Source organism: Ranitomeya variabilis, chromosome 2 (assembly GCF_051348905.1).
Source record: "Ranitomeya variabilis isolate aRanVar5 chromosome 2, aRanVar5.hap1, whole genome shotgun sequence".
NCBI classification, from domain to species: Eukaryota; Metazoa; Chordata; class Amphibia; order Anura; family Dendrobatidae; genus Ranitomeya; species Ranitomeya variabilis.
Genome location: NC_135233.1, coordinates 259,261,473 through 259,280,851, shown reverse-complemented (window position 1 = coordinate 259,280,851; position 19,379 = coordinate 259,261,473). Strand labels below are relative to the sequence as shown.

General features: G+C 47.2%; 1 protein-coding gene and 1 long non-coding RNA gene across 3 annotated transcripts in view; one reads left to right on the top strand and one right to left on the bottom strand.

Moving 5' to 3' along the window:
- Positions 1–19,379, bottom strand: part of COL5A1 (collagen type V alpha 1 chain) — a 251,738-nt gene that overhangs the window by 39,046 nt on the left and 193,313 nt on the right. For both annotated transcript variants that reach the window (XM_077284776.1, XM_077284775.1), the window contains exons 28-37: positions 17,528–17,572; positions 12,451–12,504; positions 9,894–10,001; positions 6,046–6,099; positions 5,353–5,406; positions 4,777–4,821; positions 4,630–4,683; positions 4,336–4,380; positions 2,849–2,902; positions 2,553–2,606 (exon numbers count right to left, since the gene is read on the bottom strand). In XM_077284776.1, coding sequence (XP_077140891.1) covers positions 2,553–2,606; positions 2,849–2,902; positions 4,336–4,380; positions 4,630–4,683; positions 4,777–4,821; positions 5,353–5,406; positions 6,046–6,099; positions 9,894–10,001; positions 12,451–12,504; positions 17,528–17,572 — 567 coding nt within the window. The remainder of the gene's footprint in view (positions 1–2,552; positions 2,607–2,848; positions 2,903–4,335; positions 4,381–4,629; positions 4,684–4,776; positions 4,822–5,352; positions 5,407–6,045; positions 6,100–9,893; positions 10,002–12,450; positions 12,505–17,527; positions 17,573–19,379) is intronic.
- The window catches only part of LOC143805436 (uncharacterized), a 513,942-nt gene that overhangs the window by 407,984 nt on the left and 86,579 nt on the right, over positions 1–19,379 (top strand). The window lies entirely within an intron of this gene.

Sequence of the window (19,379 nt, the reverse complement as noted above, 5' to 3'; positions counted from 1 at the left end):
ACTTACCGCAGCCTCCGAAATATAATTAGCAGATGGATGAAAATTATCATTTGACATGCAGCAGGCAGACTAATAAATCCATAAATCTATCTTACCTGCGGGATACTGAATCATTTATTTGTAGTCAGTATGGATTCATGCACTACATCCTAAGTGTATACTACCACTCTGCTATATACAGCTCAGAACTAGACGGTTACATATTGTCCCATGTCTGAGAAGAAACCATACTGAGGAAATATTAAAGAACATATACACCCCCGAACATTACACAGACTTAATTTAGACAGCACCTCGGTTTCAAAGAGATTAACATAATTTATTATATACTCAAGGGCTGCACTCACTGTTCTGCTGGTGGAGTCAATGCGTGCATACATTACATTACTGATCCTGCGTTACCTCCGGTATTATACCCCAGAGCTGCACTCACTACTCTGCTGGTGGAGTCACTGTGTACATACATTACATTACTGATCCTGTACTGATCCTGAGTTACATCCTGTATTATACTCCAGAGCTGCACTCACTACTCTGCTGGTGGAGTCACTGTGTACATACAGTACATTACTGATCCTGAGTAACATCCTGTATTATACTCTAGAGCTGCACTCCCTATTCTGCTGCTGCAGTCTCTGTGTACATACATTACATTATATAGAGAAACAGAATTCGGCACTCCCAATTGAGATGCAAAAAAACAAAATATGCATACTCCTGGCACGTTAGTGCATATCCCCAGCTCTCGTTCTGGTTTCTTCAGGTACATTTGGTCAAGGTGTGCTTGACCTTTTCATCCACAGGAACTGAGAACTGATAATAATTGTAGTTCTGATGAAGGCCTACTATTGGCCAAAACGTCAATTTTGGATATACCTACTTTAATAAAAATGATTTTGTTTTTTTTTTGCATCTCAATTAGGAGTGCTGAATTTTGTTTTTCTATATAATTGGAGTAGTATCCTATTTGTGCACTCCTTTTCTTGGAGTGCTGCGCAGCTCTTCTACATACATTACATTACTGATCCTGAGTTACATCCTGTATTATACCTCATAGCTGCACTCACTATTCTGCTGGTGCAGTCACTGTGTACATACATTATATTACTGATCCTGTACTGATCCTGAGTTACATCCTGTATTATACCCCAGAGCTGCACTCCCTATTCTGCTGGTGCAGTCACTGTGTACATACATTACATTACTGATCCTGTACTGATCCTGAGTTACTTCCTGTATTATATCCCAGAGCTGCACTCACTATTCTGCTGGTGCAGTCACTGTGTACGTACATTACTGATCCTGTACTGATCCTGAGTTACTTCATGTATTATACCCAAGAGCTGCACTCACTGTGTACCTACATTACATTACTGATCCTGTACTGATCCTGAGTTACTTCCTGTATTATACCCCAGAGCTGCACTCACTATTCTGCTGGTGCAGTCACTGTGTACCTTCATTACATTACTGATCCTGAGTTACATCCTGTATTATATTTCAGAGCTGCACTCACTATTCTGCTGGTGCAGTCACTGTGTACCTACATTACATTACTGATCATGTACTGATCCTGAGTTACTTCCTGTATTATACCCCAGAGCTGCACTCACTATTCTGCTGGTGCACTCACTGTGCACATACATTACTTTACATACAGTACTTATCCTGTATTATACTCCAGAGTATTGAATATATTTCATTCACATCCAGTACATGTTTTTAGCATGATACTATGTTAGAATGGAGAAGCTTAGCCACAAGAACATCATACCTCTATCGCACAGTCACCACACAGGATTGTGCCATCACAGCTGCCACAAATTTATGCACACAATGGATGCGATCAGCACATCAGCCCCAAGCAGCGGGTTATTTCATGGAGAGGCCACATACAAGGGTCCATGCTGTGCAGGTAGTAGTACGCAGATTATCTGGCCCCGGGATCCGGCTGTGTTCAGACTGTAGTGATGCGTTAAGCAGTGACAGAAGCATCTGATAATCTGAGATGACTGAATCGCTGTTTTGGATTCAAGATTTGCAAATCTATTCACAAAGTATTTACTTCAATTCACCAAAGTGAATCTCAAACTCAGCAAATCGGTTCCCCGTGCAATGTAATGGTGGGCAAATCATGAGTTGTAATCTGTCAACATTATTATAGACCGGGCAAACTGAATTACAGAGTCTGGGATTCACTGCAGTAAATCAATGAGAAAACCCCACAACAAAAGATTCACCCATCAGATCAAGTCACCAAGAAAAATGATTCACCCACAATACCATAAGTCACCTTATGGGGGCGCCATGGAGGTGACAGATATGTTGGACAATTGTGGGTATTGTGGGGCCCCTTGTAAATCATCGTTACTCTGACTTCCCTGGAATAAGTCGGGGGATTTCTTTAGATCCCTCCATGTAGATGAAGAGACACACGCCGTGCAGCAGAAAGATGGGCGACATCTCCTCATCTACAGAGAACGGTCTAGAGCAATCACACTTCCAGTACAAGTCAGATGTAAGGATGACACAAACCAGTATCATGTACTCACAGTTTCACCTCTTTGGCCGGGGTGTCCAGGAAGTCCATCTTTCCCTGGTGGACCCTAAAATGGTAGGAAAACAACAGTCAGAACCGGTTATGCGTTGCAGAAGGTTCTACAACACATTGAAGGGGTGAAGAATTATACAGCGGCTCGGGCCAAGTATGTTACAATGTTACGCACTTTATATTTGCTTTTTTTTGCATGCATTGCACAGTGACTAACGTTAGACAGTGTTTTTTGTGGTGAATATGAAACATATTGCGCAGCTCTAGATCCACTACACGATAGGTTGTTCCACTTACAGGGGGGCCCTTCGGTCCTGGAAATCCAGTGGGTCCTTGAGGTCCAGGTGGTCCCTGTGATAAGATGACTTTGCATTAGATTACATTGGCCACCATTTGTATTTGTGTAGGCGGTCACATGCACTTGCCATACTACTTCTCAAAGCTTGAACTAAAAGCCAGAGCTGGCCACTGTGTGACCGGATCGGAGGGGCTGATGAATGAGGCATTCTGGATAAGACATGCTGCTCTTATACCCCGTGTTGTCAGATTGGCTTGCAGTTCTGAGTTCCCTTCTCTAGACCATAAAGCGATGGATCTAGTCTAATGTAAAGCAGCGGATTGTTCTGCGCAATGATGCAGCTGGCTGCAAGCATGAGAGGGGGAGGGGAACACGGGATTGTATGTCGTGTTAATGCGGCCTGCGGAGATGAACCATGTGCAATCAGCGTCTCCAGCATAGTGTCCATATCCTGGACCGGAACTCAAACTGCCCATTCTAATAGAGCTAGAACGTCTGACAACACCCAGCGGCAAAGATTTACCGGGCACCATGCTGGTACAGGATCGCGTCATGCAGACCAACCTCTACCTCAGACCCCACAACATTTCTCTTTGTTGAATGTGATTATTAAATTCCAGGCTAGATTAAACAATCTCGTTAGTAACAGGTACACAGAGATCTCTTCAGTTCCCGGAGTCTGGAGAACCTACACAAGCCCCACAATGAACAAAAGCATTGTCCCCTGATGACCCTCATTCTGAAGATCTATCTATGCAAAATACAGGGGCAATGTGACTATTACATGGCAACATCTACACCAGTGCTTCATATAACGTGGTCTTGGGAATAAGAAGAAAGTGTCAATATGTTTCCCATACACTTGCATCATAGCAGCGTAATAGGAAAACCCCTTAAATTTCCATCCTACATAAGCTACGATGTCATCCTAAATCTCAAGACTACAGAAAAGAGGGGATATAGCTTATAATACTTGGATGGAGGCGGCTGAGCCTTTCTACAGAGTGATGCAGAAGAGCGGCGTTGGCTTGAGGACTCTTACCAATACCTGGAAAAGTAGTGAATTGGAGGCAGATGACCTCTAATGTTACTATCTATCAGACCGGACTCAATCATCTCAGAATTGTCCTCTTGGTGCTTTTCAATGCCCCTAACACATATGGTTTTTACACGATTTGCAAATTTAAAGGTGGAAGGTCCACGTCAACCTGTGACTATGGCAGAGGTTCAATTACTGGACCTCGTTGGAGGCAGCTTCTTTCTGTCCCGCACTTCCTGATTTCCTGGTTCTCCAGACATTTGTGCCATATGGTCATACATTGACATTTGATGGTTATCACGTGGTAAATGATTTCTACAGCGAGGTTCTGACACTTTACACTTCATTACTATTTGTTTTCTAAGCCCTGATTCACATGGGATCTGAGATAACTGGGTATCCTAGGTTCAGTGCATTTTATTGTACTCAGTATTAACCACATCTTACCCTTTCACCAGGGGGACCAGCGGGGCCATCCCCTCCAGAATTACCCTGCAGAAGAGAGAACAGATTAGAATCAATACTTCTACAAAATTAAGGAAAACTAAATCCTGCAATCTAGGAGGGAGACCATTACTATCCTATACTTAGAGAGTGGGGCAGTAGATACAGGAGGTAAGGAAATAATTAGATCTTTCGGATCAGTGTGGATAAGCAGGAGATGAATTTGTCGTTTGGGGCCTGCGTTACGATTACTCTTGTCTCAGTCTATTGCTGCCCATACGATAGGTGGGTTCTCACCTTGGGGCCTGGCTTTCCTGTTGTTCCCCTTGGACCTCTTTCACCACGTGGACCCTTCAGGAGACAATAAAACGTAGGTCAGTAAGGCCCAATAGTGTTTATTAGGTGTAAAATTCTGTGCACAAACAGAGAGTGTTGATATCTTACCGTTGGACCTCGTTGCCCCCTTGGACCTGGTTTGCCAGGGGTTCCCTAAATGAAAGCAAGAAATAAATATATTAATTTACTAGATATGCCCACAGGTGCTTGTCCTCTCCTCACAGCCTATGGCTCTAGGTCTGTTCAGACTTCAACTCAAGAATAAGAAAAAAAAACAAAACAACTTATTACAGAATAACAAGCTCTCTGTGTTAGACGTGCAAGTAAATCTTTCCGCAGCTCTGTCGGTACCAACACCAAGGAATAATAATAAAGCGGTGACATTCAATACTAATTTGTTATAGCTTTTTGCTACCAGTGCACTTTATTACATTGGATATTGCCTTGTATTATTTTGGAAGCCTGAGATCTGACATCATAAACTGTATGTAAAGCCCCCAACAGGAGGATGAAGAAACATGGGGTTCCCCTGTACTCACACCCAGATACAATCAGGGTATGAGGATGTAATAATGATGTCTGGTAGAGCTAGAACAGAAAGCATTGATTGTGCCTCAGCCGAGTTCAGCGTCGTGTCACCTACCATACAGCACAGTGATAACAGGAATAACATTACACACTTACTCTTGAGCCCTTCTCTCCATTTGCGCCTGGAAAACCGGAATTTCCGAGTGATCCCTTGAAGTAACATGAGAACAAGATGTTATTTAGGAGCTTAAAACATGAAGAAAAATCCAAAATGCAACAAACCGGGAAAGATTGGGACCTGTTTACCCTCTGTGCATTTACAGACTGGCTTAGTGGTTAGGTGTGGTGCAGCGCTGGGATCATGTCTGACCAAGAACAACATGAAGCCTATTTGTATGTTCTTCCCATGTTTTTGTGTTTTTTTTCCCATGCTCCAAAACATATACTGAGAGAATCCTGCTAGTGTCTATACCAGGGAGAGTAGACTGTGAGCCTGACTGGGGCCAGGACAGATGTGAATAGGAAATATTAAAACCCAATCTGGACAAAACACAACTGGAGATTAGAAAATGATTTATAACAGTGACAATCTATTGCTCAGTAACAGGTGGACAACCACAACTCCCAGCATGCCCAGGCAGAATGCTGCAGAGCTGTATGTCTTGAGTGGTGGTCACTTTCCATCTGCTCCAGTTTACCTGTGATGTACTTAGTGTTTAGGAAAAGGTGCAGAAAATGTGATCTGGAGCCGATGAACCAAAGGATCAATAAGACTTGGTATTCAATCAGGTTTATATAGGATGATTACATCCGCAGTGCAAAGAGGCGACAGATCAATGCTGATGTTACCTTTGGACCCTGTCTTCCCGGGTAACCTGGCAATCCTGGAACCCCGAGTTTTCCCTAAAGAGAAGAGAATTGTGGTTATTGGTGTTTAGTGTTATACAGGCTGGGTACATTTTGCAGAATTCACCGTCATCCTAAAAACTCAAAAATTCTTCAGCTACAAACCCATTTTAGAGGGACCACTCAGAAATTTTAACAAGGGAATACCATAGCATCAGCACCATTATCCCATACCCCGAGTGTCAGCATCCTTATCCCGTACCCCGAGTATCAGCATCTTTATCCCGTACCCAGAGTGTCAGCGTCATTATTCTGTACCCAGAGTGTCAGCGTCATTATCCTGTACCCAGAGTGTCAGTGTCATTATTCTCTACCTAGAGTGTCAGTGTCATTATTCCAAGACCCCAATGTCAGCATCATTACCCTGAGTGTCAGTGTCATTATCCATAAGCTGAGTGTAAGCGCCAATATCCTGTAATTCAAGTGTCAGCATCCTTATCCCGTACCCCGAGTGTCAGTGTCATTATTCTCTACCCAGAGTGTCAGTGTCATTATTCTCTACCCAGAGTGTCAGTGTCATTATTCTCTACCCAGAGTGTCAGTGTCATTATCCCGTACCCAGAGTGTCAGTGTCATTATTCTCTACCCCGAGTGTCAGTGTCATTATCCCGTACCCAGAGTGTCAGTGTCATTATTCTCTACCCAGAGTGTCAGTGTCATTATTCTCTACCCCGAGTGTCAGTGTCATTATCCCGTACCCAGAGTGTCAGTGTCATTATTCTCTACCCCGAGTGTCAGTGTCATTATCCTGTACCCAGAGTGTCAGTGTCATTATTCTCTACCCAGAGTGTCAGTGTCATTATTCTCTACCCCGAGTGTCAGTGTCATTATCCCGTACCCAGAGTGTCAGTGTCATTATTCTCTACCCAGAGTGTCAGTGTCATTATTCTCTACCCAGAGTGTCAGTGTCATTATCCCGTACCCAGAATGTCAGTGTCATTATTCCAAGACCCCAATGTCAGCATCATTACCCTGAGTGTCAGTGTCATTATCCATAAGCTGAGTGTAAGCGCCAATATCCTGTAATTCAAGTGTCAGCATCCTTATCCCGTACCCCGAGTGTCAGTGTCATTATTCTCTACCCAGAGTGTCAGTGTCATTATTCTCTACCCAGAGTGTCAGTGTCATTATTCTCTACCCAGAGTGTCAGTGTCATTATCCCGTACCCAGAGTGTCAGTGTCATTATTCTCTACCCCGAGTGTCAGTGTCATTATCCCGTACCCAGAGTGTCAGTGTCATTATTCTCTACCCAGAGTGTCAGTGTCATTATTCTCTACCCAGAGTGTCAGTGTCATTATCCCGTACCCAGAATGTCAGTGTCATTATTCCAAGACCCCAATGTCAGCATCATTACCCTGAGTGTCAGTGTCATTATCCATAAGCTGAGTGTAAGCGCCAATATCCTGTAATTCAAGTGTCAGCATCCTTATCCCGTACCCCGAGTGTCAGTGTCATTATTCTCTACCCAGAGTGTCAGTGTCATTATTCTCTACCCAGAGTGTCAGTGTCATTATTCTCTACCCAGAGTGTCAGTGTCATTATCCCGTACCCAGAGTGTCAGTGTCATTATTCTCTACCCCGAGTGTCAGTGTCATTATCCCGTACCCAGAGTGTCAGTGTCATTATTCTCTACCCAGAGTGTCAGTGTCATTATTCTCTACCCCGAGTGTCAGTGTCATTATCCCGTACCCAGAGTGTCAGTGTCATTATTCTCTACCCCGAGTGTCAGTGTCATTATCCCGTACCCAGAGTGTCAGTGTCATTATTCTCTACCCAGAGTGTCAGTGTCATTATTCTCTACCCAGAGTGTCAGTGTCATTATCCCGTACCCAGAATGTCAGTGTCATTATTCCAAGACCCCAATGTCAGCATCATTACCCTGAGTGTCAGTGTCATTATCCATAAGCTGAGTGTAAGCGCCAATATCCTGTAATTCAAGTGTCAGCATCCTTATCCCGTACCCCGAGTGTCAGTGTCATTATTCTCTACCCAGAGTGTCAGTGTCATTATTCTCTACCCAGAGTGTCAGTGTCATTATTCTCTACCCAGAGTGTCAGTGTCATTATCCCGTACCCAGAGTGTCAGTGTCATTATTCTCTACCCCGAGTGTCAGTGTCATTATCCCGTACCCAGAGTGTCAGTGTCATTATTCTCTACCCAGAGTGTCAGTGTCATTATTCTCTACCCCGAGTGTCAGTGTCATTATCCCGTACCCAGAGTGTCAGTGTCATTATTCTCTACCCCGAGTGTCAGTGTCATTATCCCGTACCCAGAGTGTCAGTGTCATTATTCTCTACCCAGAGTGTCAGTGTCATTATTCTCTACCCCGAGTGTCAGTGTCATTATCCCGTACCCAGAGTGTCAGTGTCATTATTCTCTACCCAGAGTGTCAGTGTCATTATTCTCTACCCAGAGTGTCAGTGTCATTATCCCGTACCCAGAGTGTCAGTGTCATTATTCTCTACCCAGAGTGTCAGTGTCATTATTCTCTACCCAGAGTGTCAGTGTCATTATTCTCTACCCCGAGTGTCAGTGTCATTATCCCGTACCCAGAGTGTCAGTGTCATTATTCTCTACCCAGAGTGTCAGTGTCATTATCCCGTACCCAGAGTGTCAGTGTCATTATTCTCTACCCAGAGTGTCAGTGTCATTATTCTCTACCCAGAGTGTCAGCGTCATTATCCCGTACCCAGAGTGTCAGTGTCATTATTCTCTACCCAGAGTGTGTCATTATTCTCTACCCAGAGTGTCAGTGTCATTATCCCGTACCCAGAATGTCAGTGTCATTATTCCAAAACCACAATGTCAGCATCATTACCCTGAGTGTCAGTGTCATTATCTGTAAGCTAAGCGTCAATATCCTGTAATTCAAGTGTCAGTGTCGTTATCCCGTACCCCGAATGTCAGTGTCATTATCATGTAACCAGAGCGTCATCGTCGTTATCTCAACACTTTTATGAGAAATGAGCATTCACCCGTTTAGACGATGGACTACACAAGGCAATGATTGGGTACAAACCCTTCTTCGGGTCAATCATCCGTCTGTGTAAATGACCTTTAAAGGACCCAACAATGAAACCATTACAATTCCTGCACAATATATGACAGATTCACATCAACATGACAGAACAATAGTGGAAAGGTAAACAGGAATAAGCCATAATTAGATGACAGATTCTGCTCCGTCCCTGACAGATATTTTACATACAGATAAAAGCGGTAAATACCCAGCTCTTTTCTATGTCACGTGGTAAATACTGAAGTGCAGGTTGCCATCGTGAAGCTAATTGTCTACCTGTCACAGACGGCGATGGATAAAACGTGCTGTGAAGTCTGAGAAGTTCTCAATATTTTGTAACTCCAAGGAATATCTGCACCTTCACATACAGCCAAGTGCTGGAAGGGATCATCGTTGGAGCCAATTACTGTGTCAGCGTTTCTTCTCGGGTCTGAGATCAGTTCAGGACATTACATGGGAGGGAGAGACGTTTTTGTTTTATGGGGCGAGCTCCTCGCCATTATGTTGTACATGAGATATATAATAATTACATGCATACAGACAATAGATTATATATTTTATTCCCTGGCATTGCTCATGTGCTGGAAGGTCTCAGGGAAATGAAATATGAACAGGACAAGCGGCAAAATTAATCCCGAAAATGTGACCCCGCCAAAATATGCAGTGACCTCTCTGGATGCCGCTCGCCATTAGGAGTAAGGCAAGATGTCCATTCTTTACTTTATGTAATCATATTCCAATGAGAACAAATTTGTATTGCGGAAAACCTACTTTCTCCCCAGCAGGACCAAGAGGACCGTTCTCTCCATTAGGACCACCTCTTCCCTTTGGACCTTCAGGGCCATCTTCACCTCTGGGACCAGAGGGTCCAAGTTCTCCCTGGTGGTACATAAAGATTAATCAAAAAAAGGAACCCTAATACATACTGTAGGGTTCACTCTATGGGGTAGCTGCTTGGAACACAAAGCCACATGGTTTTTATCTAAGAAACAGTACCAAAATCATAAACATAAAATCCCGACCTTGTCCAGGTGGTAACTAAATAGAGACCTTGGCTACTCATACATGGCTGAGTTATCCCCAGTTCAATCAAACATCCATAGCAACCAATGATACTTGCAGTTTGGTGTCCATGGCCTGTGCAGTCTCTTCTCGGAGAGGGTTTCTGGCATCTCACTCTAGCTGCAACACAACCCACTCTGCCCTGCTACCCCCAGCTGATTGACCAGTGAACACTTGGCCTTCTAGTCATAGCAATCCATGGGCAGCTAATCAGAACCTGTAGTGCTAAGATTTAACCCTAGCCTACCTGGCTTTCATACAGTACTCTGTGGTATCTGGTAATCTAGACATAGTAATAAGATAGTACTGATAGAGAACCTGATCAAATAGATTAGTACATCCCATGCTAGACTGTCGGACTTCCAGTCCTTTATCATTACTACTGTTCTTACACCTGTGACCATGAATATCTATAAGCACAGAAATCCATTCCAGGTTATATTCTACATTGCTTCGCATTACACAATTTTGCGGGCAGACAGTGGTGTTGTGCATAGTTGGCCTTGTGGGCCTGTAGGAAGGTAAACCTGTGCCGATATATGGTTCACTGTCTAATATGGAAACTCACAGCAGATTTTGTCAGGACAGAACGTCAGTTGCAATCATCTGAATGGGGTATTTTTGGGTGGAGCACATGCAACCCTTACTTCTCCATCCAAACGATCAGCCACAGAATTTGATGTAGTATCTGCGGTGTACTCTCTCACAAGTAGGAGAGAATGGCGGTGTGGAGTATGGCACCAGATGGATGGGTGTGGTATTGTACATGAGACCTATTGAACCACACTCCATATATCTCCATTCACAGCGATGGATTGAACTTTAACATCCCAGAATACGACCTTACAGGGAGCACAATATAACTGTCCCATACGTCCAAGTGACAGATCTACATCACCAGGTCTTTAAATAGCACGTTAATTAAATCTATACTTCCACCTTTTTAATTGTTGGGATTTTTCCAGCCTCTTAAAGCACAAATAAAATACTAAATAACTAATTGCAGCAGCGAGGCACCAGATATTACCATCGATTCTGCCAAGTCAATTAACATCTTCATGCAGTGCGCAGGTTACGGCAGGTTATCAGTTAATGAATATATTGATTGTACCTTTAAACGCTGAGCCAAACCCTGGCAGAAACTAAAGGTGATCATTAGTAACGAGTGTGAGTGAGCGCGCCTTCATCAGAAAAGACACCTTATATTGCTTGTAATTATCTCTGGAGGTGGAAAGTGGATGATCCATTATGTGTCTTTATTAAAGGTTGGACCCCCAGCTGCTCACTAGAGAACAGAGGCAATTTTTACAGATTACGTCCCATCCACGTTCAGCAATGGTTTCATTACAATGAGGCTTATATGCCATTATGAGGATAGATGCCCATTTCCTCAGGCCAATTAGGGTTTGTGGCCTCATCTTGGATGTTAATAAGGGTCTGTACCATCCAGGGAAGTCTCTCCTGTACCTTCCCGTCTAGGAGGCCCCTAGTTCAGTGCCCGGTGGTGGAAGCAGGATGGGTGCATTAGGGTTATTGTTTCGGTTTCACCAATAATTAGGGCAGTGCACTGAGCACCAGCCTCATACCCAGTCATTATGTCCCCATGATTTCTGCCCATAACGTGCACCCCTCAGTCCTGCACTCATCTAAGGCCTGATGCAAACCTTCATCCTTCATTCCTACGGTCCCTCGGGTCCCCATGCAGTTTCTTATTGTCAGCAGCACATCCTCGGAAAGACGTGCTGCCCACAACTGTGATATTAGGTCCTGTGTGAACGATCCAATGGCAGTGGTAAGTCTACACAGAAAATTACCATGCACAATTGTTCTTAGAAGTGGCCGTGTGACAGGGCACTAAATATGGAGGTTCTGCAGCAGCTTGGGCTCTGCAACGTTCAGCTCCAAGTAGATGAGTTATAGCAGCTCTGTGACGTAGCGTGGCAACACTGGCATGTCTGCTTGGTAGAGCAATCCCCTCTAGCCGTAACATACCGACGCTACGCTGCCAGTGTCTCCGCGCACCGGCCCTGCTGTGAGTTATATATTAATATCCGGTGATCTTCTGTGAGAGGTCAATAAATACCTGTAAATGGCAGCTCGTAGGGGAACACCACATAATAACAATCATAAATGGCCACGGGAATAACCTCAGGAAGGAATCAGACTACAGCCACCACCAGGCACCTCCTGTAGTGGATATGTCCATATATCCCATCATGACCATTTTATTCCAGAAAATACCGAATAACAAAACAGAGGTTCTTACTCTATCTCCTTTTGTTCCCATGTCCCCCTTAAATCCTGGGAAGCCATCTTCACCCTAGAAACGGAGATAAACAGGAGGCAGTATTAATAAATGCAGAGCAGTGACCCCCGGCACAATGTGCTACAGACTTCTCCAGCACTGGTTACGGATGTGCCCGCCAGTGCCTGGGCACTGACAGAGAACAGCATCCAGCCTAGAAATCCATGGGCTATCTGGCTGTTGCCACAAGAGACCAGGTTACTCCAAGAGATATGTAAGCAGACAATCTCAGTGGCCTGGCAGGCAGATGACAAGATGTGAGGAGCTGTGCCCATACGTCAGGGGACATCTCATGTTTCCACCACTACTCCTGGGTAGGGAGTACCTTCCCCAGTGTCTCACAATGATCAGAGCTGCGGTGGGATCATGTCAGTGCTATCTGTGCCCACCTACTGGCTGGCAGAAAATCAGAAACTCTGAATTTATAGCCAGGGGCTGCAAATCCATCCGAGGCAGAGTGATGGCCCTGTATCTGCTCATTTCTATTCATGGACAGCAAAGAGAAATCATAACGATGATGAATAGTGGGAATTTTTTTTTTTCACAAAACGGAAAATCTAAGAAAGGAGAGAAAGCGCAGAATGAAGTCAGGAGGGGCGACGGTACAGCATTGGAGTGTAATGTGCCGCACAATACCACAGTGCTGGACGTGCTGAGCAGGGTGTAATTTGCCACACACACTTCCGCAGTGCCAGACACACTGAACGGGGTGTAATGTGCCACACGATACCGCAGTGCCAGACACGCTGAACAGATGTAGTGTGCCGCACGATACCACAGTGCCAGACACGCTGAACGGGGTGTAATGTGCAGCACAATACCGCAGTGCCTGACACGCTGAACAGATGTAGTGTGCCGCACGATACCACAGTGCCAGACACGCTGAACGGGGTGTAATGTGCCGCACGATACCGCAGTGCCTGACACGCTGAACGGGGTGTAATGTGCCGCACGATACCGCAGTGCCAGACACGCTGAACGGGGTGTAATGTGCCGCACGATACCGCAGTGCCAGACACGCTGAACGGGGTGTAATGTGCCGCACAATACCGCAGTGCCAGACACGCTGAACGGGGTGTAATGTGCCGCACAATACCACAGTGCCAGACACGCTGAACGGGGTGTAATGTGCCGCAAGATACTGCAGTGCCAGACACGCTGAACGGGGTGTAATGTGCCACACAATACCGCAGTGACAGACACGCTGAACGGGGTTTAATGTGCCGCACAATACTGCAGTGCCAGAGATGCTGAACGGAGTGTAATGTGCCACACAATACCGCAATGCCGGACAAACTGAGCAGGGTGTAATGGGCAGCACGATACCGCAGTGCCAGACAAGCTGAATGGGGTGTAATGTGCCGCACGATACCGCAGTGCCAGACACGCTGAATGGGGTGTAATGTGCCGCACGCAGTGCCAGACACGCTGAACGGGGTGTAATGTGCCGCACGATACCGCAGTGCCAGACACGCTGAAAGGGGTGTAATGTGCAGCACGATACTGCAGTGCCAGACACGCTGAACGGGGTGTAATGTGCCGCACGATACTGCAGTGCCAGACACGCTGAACGGGGTGTAATGTGCCGCACGATACCGTAGTGCCTGACACGCTGAACAGATGTAGTGTGCCGCATGATACCACAGTGCCAGACACGCTGAACGGGGTGTAATGTGCCGCACGATACCGCAGTGCCTCACACGCTGAACAGATGTAGTGTGCAGCACGATACCGCAGTGCCAGACACGCTGAACGGGGTGTAATGTGCCGCACGATACCGCAGTGCCTGACACGCTGAACGGGGTGTAATGTGCCGCACGATACCGCAGTGCCAGACACGCTGAACGGGGTGTAATGTGCCGCACAATACCGCAGTGCCAGACACGCTGAACGGGGTGTAATGTGCCGCACGATACCACAGTGCCAGACACGCTGAACGGGGTGTAATGTGCCGCAAGATACTGCAGTGCCAGACACGCTGAACGGGGTGTAATGTGCCACACAATACCGCAGTGACAGACACGCTGAACGGGGTTTAATGTGCCGCACAATATTGCAGTGCCAGAGATGCTGAACGGGGTGTAATGTGCCACACAATACCGCAATGCCGGACAAACTGAGCAGGGTGTAATGGGCAGCACGATACCGCAGTGCCAGACAAGCTGAATGGGGTGTAATGTGCCGCACGATACCGCGGTGCCAGACACGCTGAACGGGGTGTAATGTGCCGCACGATACCGCAGTGCCAGACACGCTGAACGGGGTGTAATGTGCCGCACGATACCGCAGTGCCAGACACGCTGAACGGGGTGTAATGTGCAGCACGATACTGCAGTGCCAGACACGCTGAACGGGGTGTAATGTGCCGCACAATACTGCAGTGCCAGACAAGCTGAATGGGGTGTAATGTGCCGCACGATACCGCAGTGCCAGACACGCTGAACATGGTGTAATGTGTCGCACGATACCGCAGTGCCTGACACGCTGAACAGATGTAGTGTGCCGCACGATACCACAGTGCCAGACACGCTGAACGGGGTGTAATGTGCAGCACGATACCGCAGTGCCAGACACGCTGAACGGGGTGTAATGTGCCACACAATACCGCAGTGACAGACACGCTGAACGGGGTTTAATGTGCCGCACAATACTGCAGTGCCAGAGATGCTGAACGGGGTGTAATGTGCCACACAATACCGCAATGCCGGACAAACTGAGCAGGGTGTAATGGGCAGCACGATACCGCAGTGCCAGACAAGCTGAATGGGGGTGTAATGTGCCGCACGATACCGCAGTGCCAGACACGCTGAATGGGGTGTAATGTGCCGCACGCAGTGCCAGACACGCTGAACGGGGTGTAATGTGCCGCACGATACCGCAGTGCCAGACACGCTGAACGGGGTGTAATGTGCAGCACGATACTGCAGTGCCAGACACGCTGAACGGGGTGTAATGTGCCGCACGATACTGCAGTGCCAGACACGCTGAACGGGGTGTAATGTGCCGCACGATACCGCAGTGCCTGATACGCTGAACAGATGTAGTGTGCCGCACGATACCACAGTGCCAGACACGCTGAACGGGGTGTAATGTGCCTCACGATACCGCAGTGCCTGACACGCTGAACAGATGTAGTGTGCAGCACGCTACGGCAGTGCCAGACACGCTGAACGGGGTGTAATGTGCCGCACGATACCGCAGTGCCAGACACGCTGAACGGGGTGTAATGTGCCGCACGATACCGCAGTGCCAGACACGCTGAACGGGGTGTAATGTGCCCCACAATACCGCAGTGCCAGACACGCTGAACGGGGTGTAATGTGCCGCACGATACCACAGTGCCAGACACGCTGAACGGGGTGTAATGTGCCGCAAGATACTGCAGTGCCAGACACGCTGAACGGGGTGTAATGTGCCACACAATACCGCAGTGACAGACACGCTGAACGGGGTTTAATGTGCCGCACAATACTGCAGTGCCAGAGATGCTGAACGGGGTGTAATGTGCCACACAATACCGCAATGCCGGACAAACTGAGCAGGGTGTAATGGGCAGCACGATACCGCAGTGCCAGACAAGCTGAATGGGGTGTAATGTGCCGCACGATACCGCAGTGCCAGACACGCTGAATGGGGTGTAATTTGCCGCACGATACCGCAGTGCCAGACACGCTGAACGGGGTGTAATGTGCCGCACGATACCGCAGTGCCAGACACGCTGAAAGGGGTGTAATGTGCAGCACGATACTGCAGTGCCAGACACGCTGAACGGGGTGTAATGTGGCGCACGATACTGCAGTGCCAGACACGCTGAACGGGGTGTAATGTGCCGCACGATACCGCAGTGCCTGACACGCTGAACAGATGTAATGTGCCGCACGATACCACAGTGCCAGACACGCTGAACGGGGTGTAATGTGCAGCACGATACCGCAGTGCCAGACACGCTGAACGGGGTGTAATGTGCCGCACGATACCGCAGTGCCAGACACGCTGAACGGGGTGTAATGTGCCGCACGATACCGCAGTGCCAGACATGCTGAACGGGGTGTAATGTGCCGCACAATACCGCAGTGCCAGACACGCTGAACGGGGTGTAATGTGCCGCACGATACCACAGTGCCAGACACGCTGAACGGGGTGTAATGTGCCGCAAGATACTGCAGTGCCAGACACGCTGAACGGGGTGTAATGTGCCACACAATACCGCAGTGACAGACACGCTGAACGGGGTTTAATGTGCCGCACAATACTGCAGTGCCAGAGATGCTGAACGGGGTGTAATGTGCCACACAATACCGCAATGCCGGACAAACTGAGCAGGGTGTAATGTGCCGCACAATACCGCAGTGCCGAACACGTTGAGAGGGGTGTAATGTGCCGCACAATACCTCAGTGCTGGACACACTGAACGGGGTGTAATGTGCCACACAATATCGCAGTGCCAGACACACTAAACAGGGTGTAATGTGCTGCACTATATCATAGGGCCGGACACACTGTGTGGCGTGTAATGTGCCACACAATACCAAGGTGCCAGACATGCTGAGTGGGGTGTAATATGCAGCACAATACCACAGTGCCGGACATGCTGAGCGGGGTGTAATGTGCCACACAGTACCACAGTGCCAGGCATGCTGAGTGGGGTGTAATGTGCCGCACAATACCACAGTGCCGGACACACTGAGCGGGGTGTAAAGTGCCGCACAATACCACAGTACCGGACACACTGAGCGGGGTGTAAAGTGCCGCACAATACCACAGTGCCGGACATGCTGAGCGGGGTGTAAAGTGCCGCACAATACCACAGTGCCAGACACACTGAGCGGGGTGTAAAGTGCCGCACAATACCACAGTGCCGGACACACTGAACGGGGTGTAATGTGCCACACAATACCACAGTGCCAGACACACTGAGTGGGGTGTAAAGTGCTGCACAACTCTTATCAGTGGTTATCATACAGCCAGATTATAGTCTGATGAGACCCCAAAATCAGGATGCCCTGCAGGCTGATGCCGCCTCACACTGGTAACTTACCTTCTCTCCTTTTGTTCCTTTCAGACCCCGAATGCCATCAGCTCCCTGAAATGAGACACACAACAAATCATGGTTACGTCTCACATTCCCACAATGCTTAGTCATAGTAATGTTGTGTCAGAAATCCTGGCAGATCCTACAAGATGGCGGCTTCCACTGGAGATGGATAAATATAGACATATATACCTACCTGTCCTGCATATATATCACTCCGCCTTCTAGTGTTCACATTACTCAACATCCCAAAAAACCGAAGTGAATGGGACAAACAATACACAAATATCCACTCTGTGCTGCGTCTATAGCAACAATTGTTAATACAGCTATTACAGCTCTCCAGGTAATTCCAACATGGCCGACCGATTCTTCCTCTTATACTTGCTATGGATGGAGCGTCAGGAGACCCCCAAACATATGTCTATTATAAAGGGTCACCGGAATTCTGTGCAGTGTATGGACAGTGAACAGTACAGCTCCTCTATCTCTGTGTATAAGGACAGTGTACATTACCACACCTCTATCTGTGTATAAGGACAGTGCACATTACTACGCCTCTATCTCTGTGTATAAGGACAGTGCACAGTAGCACACCTCTATCTCTATGTGTAAGGAGAGTGCATAGTACCACACCTCTATCTGTGTATAAGGACAGTGCACAGTACCACGCCTCTATCTCTGTGTGTAAGGACAGTGCACATTACCACGCCTCTATCTGTATATAAGGACAGTGCACAGTACCACGCCTCTATCTGTGTATAAGGACAGTGCACAGTACCACGCCTCTATCTGTGTATAAGGACAGTGCACATTACCACGCCTCTATCTCTGTGTGTAAGGACAGTGCACAGTACCACGCCTCTATCTCTGTGTATAAGGACAGTGCACAGTACCGCGCCTCTATCTCTGTGTATAAGGACAGTGCACAGTACAGCTCCTCTATCTCTGTGTGTAAGGAGAGTGCACAGTACCACGCCTCTATCTCTGTGTGTAAGGACAGTGCACAGTACAGCTCCTCTATCTCTGTGTGTAAGGACAGTGCACAGTACAGCTCCTCTATCTCTGTGTATAAGGACAGTGTACATTACCACACCTCTATCTGTGTATAAGGACAGTGCACATTACTACGCCTCTATCTGTGTATAAGGACAGTGCACATTACTATGCCTCTATCTCTGTGTATAAGGAGAGTGCATAGTACCACACCTCTAGCTCTGTGTATAAGGACAGTGCACAGTACCACGCCTCTATCTGTGTATAAGGACAGTCCACAGTACCACGCCTCTATCTGTGTATAAGGACAGTGCACATTACCACACCTCTATCTCTGTGTATAAGTAAGTGCACAGTACAGCTCCTCTATCTCTGTGTGTAAGGAGAGTGCACAGTACCACGCCTCTATCGCTGTGTGTAAGGACAGTGCACAGTACAGCTCCTCTGTCTCTGTGTGTAAGGACAGTGCACAGTACAGCTCCTCTATCTCTGTGTATAAGGACAGTGTACATTACCACACCTCTATCTGTGTATAAGGGCAGTGCACATTACTACGCCTCTATCTCTGTGTATAAGGAGAGTGCATAGTACCACACCTCTAGCTCTGTGTATAAGGACAGTGCACAGTACCACACCTCTATCTGTGTATAAGGACAGTGCACAGTACCACGCCTCTATCTGTATATAAGGACAGTGCACAGTACCACGCCTCTATCTCTGTGTATAAGGACAGTGCACAGTACCGCGCCTCTATCTCTGTGTATAAGGACAGTGCACAGCACAGCTCCTCTATCTCTGTGTGTAAGGAGAGTGCACAGTACCACGCCTCTATCTCTGTGTGTAAGGACAGTGCACAGTACCA